The sequence below is a fragment of the Silurus meridionalis genome, chromosome 18, assembly GCF_014805685.1.
Source record: "Silurus meridionalis isolate SWU-2019-XX chromosome 18, ASM1480568v1, whole genome shotgun sequence".
In the NCBI taxonomy this organism is placed as follows: Eukaryota; Metazoa; Chordata; class Actinopteri; order Siluriformes; family Siluridae; genus Silurus; species Silurus meridionalis.
This window is the reverse complement of record NC_060901.1, coordinates 19,844,905-19,852,404: the sequence shown is the minus strand read 5'-3', so window position 1 is coordinate 19,852,404 and position 7,500 is coordinate 19,844,905. Positions and strand designations below refer to the sequence as shown.

General features: G+C 45.1%; 1 protein-coding gene across 2 annotated transcripts in view; it reads left to right on the top strand.

The window, feature by feature from the left end:
• The window catches only part of LOC124400963 (protein PHTF2-like), a 30,017-nt gene that overhangs the window by 18,025 nt on the left and 4,492 nt on the right, over window positions 1–7,500 (top strand). Inside the window, exons 7-13 of one of the 2 annotated variants that reach the window (XM_046872816.1) lie at window positions 547–708; window positions 1,691–1,889; window positions 2,107–2,280; window positions 2,548–2,769; window positions 4,421–4,549; window positions 5,705–5,977; window positions 6,069–6,200. In XM_046872816.1, coding sequence (XP_046728772.1) covers window positions 547–708; window positions 1,691–1,889; window positions 2,107–2,280; window positions 2,548–2,769; window positions 4,421–4,549; window positions 5,705–5,977; window positions 6,069–6,200 — 1,291 coding nt within the window. The remainder of the gene's footprint in view (window positions 1–546; window positions 709–1,690; window positions 1,890–2,106; window positions 2,281–2,547; window positions 2,770–4,420; window positions 4,550–5,704; window positions 5,978–6,068; window positions 6,201–7,500) is intronic. The other variant, XM_046872817.1, reaches the window with a different exon arrangement.

Here is a 7,500-nt window from a genome sequence, read left to right as displayed (position 1 = left end):
AAATTGTTCTATGCTGTGTACGGCGTATTAGACGTGGAACAGACATGACACTGTTAAAGGGGATTTCTGCTGAGAAAAAAAACTGCTGTCTGGCTTCTACATGAGGTTCATCCCCCTGAAGAAATCAGAACAAAATCAGAACATCTGGAGCTGAATTACATGTGAACTGAATGAAATGATCCCAAATTAATTTAAAACCCAATTCATAATGAATATCAACAGGATAAAATAAGCTGAGATTCTAATCAGCTCCTTGTTTATTGATTTATTTGTTTGTCTGTTTATAGTTTTTGTGAGACTGTCGGTAATGAAGGTAATGATAAAATAATAGCATTTTAAAAAATAAAGGTATATTTTATGGCGGACTGAAAGTTGGGACAGAGTTCATCCCGTTCTCCACGCTGCTATAATCATCTCGCTCTCGTTCTCCCTGAAAATCTGCTTTGGGACAAATTTACTGAAAAGTTTCTTGATCTTGTTTCTGAAGTGATTGTGTTTGGACGTCTCTCTCTAAGCATTTTCCGCTCTGAATGTCTCTCACTAAAGGAAGTTAAGGAAGGCAGCACACTTGGAGGTGCATAGGGAAGGCGATGGCTCTAGCACTACTGATAACACACAGGAGGGGGCGTCGCTCTCACCGGGCTCCGCCCACACTCACAGTCTCGCTGCTTTCTTCAGAGATTTCTGGCATAATGTCTTTAAATCGGGGTGTGTATCTTACCCTTTAAGATTCCATGTTCTGTCTGCATGGCTGCAACATCTCTCCTTCCAACCCTTCATTCAGAAATACACTGTTGTTATAATTAGACCTGGACGGAGACGTCCTTCACTTTCAGTGTTTAGAATTAAGGAGAAAAGGGGGATTTTGCAGCTGTTCTCCAAAATGTCTGTAACATCTGGACCACTCCTGTAGCCTCCTGTGGCTCAGGACATTATCTCTCAGACGCTGGAGTCACACTTACACACACACACACACACACACACACACCCACACCCACACACCCACACAACCAATAAAAAATTTAATTCTGATGCGTAGTTGAAACTAACTAAAATTAATATATATTATATTTTATTGGAGTTGAACACGCTGTGTTCTCTCTTCTGCATAACCTTGTCTCAGCTCAAACATCACACGCACACACACACACACACACACACACATCACATATAAATGCACGTGCTTTATATCCAGGAACTGAGAGATGACCTGACCTGAGCAGGTTTAACACCGAGCGGTCCAGCTGTTCAGTGTCTATGTGTTAGTGTTAGTCTTCATGTGTTCACACACACAAACACACAAACAGCATGTTAGAATCTGTTAATGTAAAGACATGCTGTGTATGTTGTGTCTGTCCTGGGGGTGTAACAGAAGACCTGTTTTATTCATTCAAGTTTTTCAGTTTTGGAGCTATAAAAAAAAAAAAGCTTAATCTAAAACACCTCCTGCTGTATAGGCCACGCCCCTTTCCTGCTGTGAGCCTGACAGCAGATGTGTGTATTTTCAGCTTTGATCAGACACAGATGTATATTATTAGATGATGTTCCACCCCTGGTCTGCACAGTAGTGTGTTTAGTTCATGGCCTGTGAGGTTTGCTGGTTTCTCTGAAGCAGGTCCTGGTCTTTCTGACTCACAGTGAGACACATGCAGTGTTGAACCTCTGTACTCAACACTTTTCTATTCTGCAGGTCTAAAAAGTTCAAGCTATCCATTGATAAGTCCACAGAGACGGATAATGGCTACGTGTCTCTGGATGGACGCATCACCAGTAAGAGCAGTGAGGAGAGACTGCAGCTCCATGAGCCTCACTGTGACCTGCTGCGCTCTGAAGAACTGAGCTGGACTGGAACACAGCCTCGAAACAAACTGCTCTCTCCCAGCAGTAAGGTATGCTCTTCTGTAGTGTGTGTGTGGGGATGTGTGTGTTTGGTGGTATGTTAAAGACACACAGCGGTGTGGGTGTGTGGTGTTAAAGACACAGCAGTGTGTGTGTGGTGTTAAAGACACAGCGGTGTGTGTGTGTGTGTGTGTGTGTGTGTGTGTGTGTGTGCGCGCGTGTGTGTGTGTGTGTGTGTTATGTTATATTGTGGGGTTTTTTTTTCAGTGTATTCAGGAGGGTCACATGCATAACGTAGAGAACATGTCTGATGAGGCCTCAAGTGAAGAAGATCCTGAGAACTACAGCACACTGCGCAGGGGCATGGAGCGCATACACCCTGAGTGCACACTGCGCAACCGCAAAACACACCACTACAAAAAACACTATACAGCAGTGGAGGTACACATACACTACATACACCACCTATATTTTATATATATATATATATATATATATATAAACTATACATAATTATGTACATATATATCACTTATATACACACATTCAGTACATTCAAGTTTAACGGATGAAAAGAAACCAGATTTGATTGTGTAATACATTAAAAAGTACAAAATGTTATTACTCGGCAAATGACATTATTTTAATACTCGTTCACACAGAACACACGTTTTCATGGTCAGTTTTTGCGGTTTGTGTTTTTTCCAGGAGATGCAGAAGTTGGGGACGAGTTGTAGTTCTCGCTGCTCCAGTCTGCGCACTCAGGACTCAGAGAGCATTCGGCACGAGTCTGAGACCGAGGACCTGCTGTGGGAGGACTTTCTGCACTGCGCCGAGTGTCGCTCATCCTGCACCAGTGAGACTGAGGGGGAGGGGTCTGCCGTCTGCCCCGCCTCCAAAAAAGAGTACCGGGACGACCCCTTTCTGCAGGTACGGCCCGGGGCCCTTCACATCACAATTACACGGCTGTGAGAATCACCTTCACTGCAACTGTTTAATACACACACACACACACACACACATAGTGGGGCAAAAAAGTATTTAGTCAGCCACCTATTGTGCAGGTTCTCCCATTTAAAAGATGAGAGAGGCCTGTAATTTTCATCAGCAGTACTCAAAAAAATTCCAGAAAATAACATTGTCTGATTTTTAAAGAATTTATTTGCACATTATGGTGGAAAATAAGTATTTGGTCACCTACAAGATTTCTGTCTCTCACAGACATGTAAGTTCTTCTTTAAGAGGCTCCTCTGTCCTCCACTTGTTATCTGTATTAATGGCACCTGTTTGAACTCGTTATCAGTATAAAAGTCACCTGTCCACAACCTCAAACAGTCAGACTCCAAACTCCACTATGGCCAAGACCAAAGAGCTGTCAAAGGACACCAGAAACAAAACTGTAGACCTGCACCAGGCTGGGAAGACTGAATCTGCAGTAGGTAAGCAGCTTGGTGTGAAGAAATCAACTGTGGGAGCAATTATTAGAAAATGGAAGCCATACAAGACCTCTGATAATCTTCCTTGATCTGGGGCTCCACGCAACATCTCACCCCGTGGGGTCAAAATGATCACAAGAACGGTGAGCAAAAATCCCTGAACCACACGGCGGGACCTGGTGTATGACCTGCAGGGAACTGGGACCAAAGTAACAAAGGCTACCATCAGTTACACACTACACCGCCAGGGGCTCAAACCATGCAGTGCCAGACGTGTCCCCCTGCTTAAGCCAGTACATGTCCAGGCCCGTCTGAAGTTTGCTAGAGAGCATTTGGATGATCCAGAAGAAGATTGGGAGAATGTCATATGGTCAGATGAAACCAAAATAGAACTTCTTGGTAAAGTTTTAAGAGGAGAAAGAATGCTGAGTTGCATTCAAAGAACACCATACCTACTGTGAAGCATGGGGGTGGAAACATCATGCTTTGGGGCTGTTTTTCTGCAAAGGGACCAGGACGACTGATGAAGGAAAGAATGAACGGGCCATGTATCGTGAGATTTTGAGTGAAAACCTCCTTCCATCAGCAAGGGCATTGAAGATGAAACGTGGCTGGGTCTTTCAGCATGACAATGATCCCAAACACACCGCCTGGGCAACGAAGGAGTGGCTTCGTAAGAAGCATTTCAAGGTCCTGGAGTGGCCTAGCCAGTCTCCAGATTTCAACCCCATAGAACATCTTTGGAGGGAGTTGAAAATCCGTGTTGCCCAGCGACAGCCCCAAAACATTACTGCTCTAGAGGAGATCTGCATGGAGGAATGGGCCAAACTACCAGCAACAGTGTGTAAAAACCTTGTGGAGACTTACAGAAAACGTTTGATCTCTGTCATTGCCAAGGAAGGGTATATAACAGTATTGAGATGAACTTTTGTTATTGACCAAATACTTATTTTACACCATAATTACACCATAATTTGCAAATAAATTCTTTAAAAATCATACAATGTGATTTTCTGGATTTTTCTCACACACACACACACACACACACACACACACACACACACACACACACACACATATACATGTGAAGTCCAGCAGATGACTGTAAGTGTTTCTTGCTCGTGTGTGTGTTGGTGTTTGTTCAGGGCCATTCGCCGTGGCTGCACAGCTCGAACCCGGGGCTGGAGCGTGTGAGCGCCATCGTGTGGGAGGGGAACGAGTGTAAGAAGGCGGATATGTCAGTGCTGGAAATCAGCGGTATGATCATGAACAGGGTGAGTGTTATTACAAATTAGCATCTTTTTACATTTATAAACACTCACTCACGCACACACACACTCACGCACACACTCACACATGCACACTCACTTACTCACTCACACATTCAAGCACACACTCACACATGCACACTCACTCATTTACTCACTCACTCACACATTCACGCGCGCACACACTCACGCACACACACACACTCACACGCACACTCACATGCACACACTCACACATGCACACTCACACATGCACACTCACACATGCACACTCACACTCACGCACACACTCACACATGCACACTCACTTACTCACACACTCACGCACACTCACGCACACACACACTCACGCACTCACTCACATGCACACTCACACACTCACATGCACACACACTCACACATGCACACTCACATGCACACTCACATGCACACACACACATGCACACACACACACACACACTCACTCACACACTCACTCACATGCACACACTCACTCACGCACACTCACACATGCGCACTCACACACTCACGCACGCACGCACACTCACGCACACGCATGCATGCACACACTCACTCACACACTCACACATGCACTCACTCACTCACGCACACACTCACACATGCACACTCACTCACTCTCTCACTCTCTCACTCACTCACTCCTTACTCACACACTCACACACTCACACACACATGCACTCACTCACACACACTCACACATGCTCACTCCTCACTCACTCACACACACACACACACACACACACACACACACACTCATGCAAACACTCACTCACTCACACTCACACACACATGCACTCACTCACTCACGCACACTCACACACGCACACTCACTCACACACTCACTCACTCACGCACTCACGCACACACACTCATACACTCACACACTCATTCACTCACACACTCAGTCACGCACACACTCACACATGCACACTCACTCACTCACTCACACACTCACACACTCATTCCCTCACACACTTACTCACGCACAAACTCACATGCACACACACACTCACACATGCACACACTCACACATGCACACACTCACTCCTCACTCACGCACTCACGCACACACACACTCACACATGCACACACACACACACACACTCCTCTGATCACTGAATGCTTCTGTTTCTGTGTTAGGTGAATCTGTACACTCCGGGAATTGGTTATCAGATCTTTGGAAACTTGGTGGCTGTGACTCTGGGACTCACTCCTTTCGCCTACAGACTTTTCCAGTATAAAGACATGGAGCAGCTTTCTTCTCTGTCTGCCTGTGAGATGATCTCCATCGCCTTCGGCTCCTCATCTGATGCCATGGTGATTGCGATGGTGTCCGTGAGCTTTGTAGTGCGTGTCTGTCTCATCTGGCTCTTCTTCTTTCTGCTCAGTGTGGCTGAAAGAACATACAAGCAGGTACCACCTACTTTATCTTCTCCAACCCAATCTCCTGTTATTTTCCATCAGACCATCCTTGAGATCATGTTTATCTTCTCGGTTCCTACAGAGACTGCTCTTTGCGAAGCTTTTTGGTCACCTCACCTCAGCACGCAGAGCTCGAAAGTCTGAGGTGCCTCATTTTCGCCTGAAGAAAGTGCAGAACATTAAGATGTGGCTTTCACTGCGCTCCTACTTGAAGGTGTTTAAAGAGAAATATATATTAGTTTATATACGTATACAGTACAGACCAAAAGTTTGGACACACCTTCTCATTCAAAGAGTTTTCTTTATTTTCATGACTATGAAAATTGTAGATTCACACTGAAGGCATCAAAACTATGAATTAACACATGTGGAATTATATATGGAATTATATACATAACAAAAAAGTGTGAAACAACTAAAAATATGTCATATTGTAGGTTCTTCACAGTAGCCACCTTTTGCATGGATTACTGCTTTTCACACTCTTGGCATTCTCTTGATGAGCTTCAAGAGGTAGTCACCTGAAATGGTCTTCCAACAGTCTTGAAGGAGTTCCCAGAGATGCTTAGCACTTGTTGGGCCTTTTGCCTTCACTCTGCGGTCCAGCTCACCCCTAAACCATCTCGATTGGGTTCAGATCCGGTGACTGTGGAGGCCAGGTCATCTGGCGCAGCACCCCATCACTTTCCTTCTTGGTGAAATAGCCCTTACACAGCCTGGAGGTGTGTTTGGGGTCGTGTCCTGTTGAAAAATAAATGATGGTCCAACTAAACGCAAACCGGATGGAATAGCATGCCGCTGCAAGATGCTGTGGTAGCCATGCTGGTTCAGTATGCCTTCAATTTTAAATAAATCCCCAACAGTGTCACCAGCAAAGCACCCCCACACCATCACACCTCCTCCTCCATGCTTCACGGTGGGAACCAGGCATGTAGAGTCCATCCGTTCACCTTTTCTGCGTCGCACAAAGACACAGTGGTTGGAACCAAAGATCTCAAATTTGGACTCATCAGACCAAAGCACAGATTTCCACTGGTCTAATGTCCATTCCTTGTGTTCTTTAGCCCAAACAAGTCTCTTCTGCTTGTTGCCTTTCTTTAGCAGTGGTTTCCTAGAAGATATTCTACCATGAAGGCCTCACACAGTCTCCTCTTAACAGTAGTTGTAGAGATGTGTCTGCTGCTAGAACTCTGTGTGCCATTGACCTGGTCTCTAATCTGAGCTGCTGTTAACCTGTGATTTCTGAGGCTGGTGACTCAGATGACACAGAGGTGACTCTTGGTCTTCTTTTCCTGGGGCGGTCCGCATGTGAGCCAGTTTCTTTGTAGCGCTTGATGGTTTTTGTGACTGCACTTGGGGACACTTTCAAAGTTTTCCCAATTTTTCGGACTGACTGACCTTCATTTCTTAAAGTAATGATGGCCACTCGTTTTTCTGTACTTAGCTGCTTTTTTCTTGCCATAATACAAATTCTAACAGTCTATTCAGTAGGACTATCAGCTGTGTATCCACCT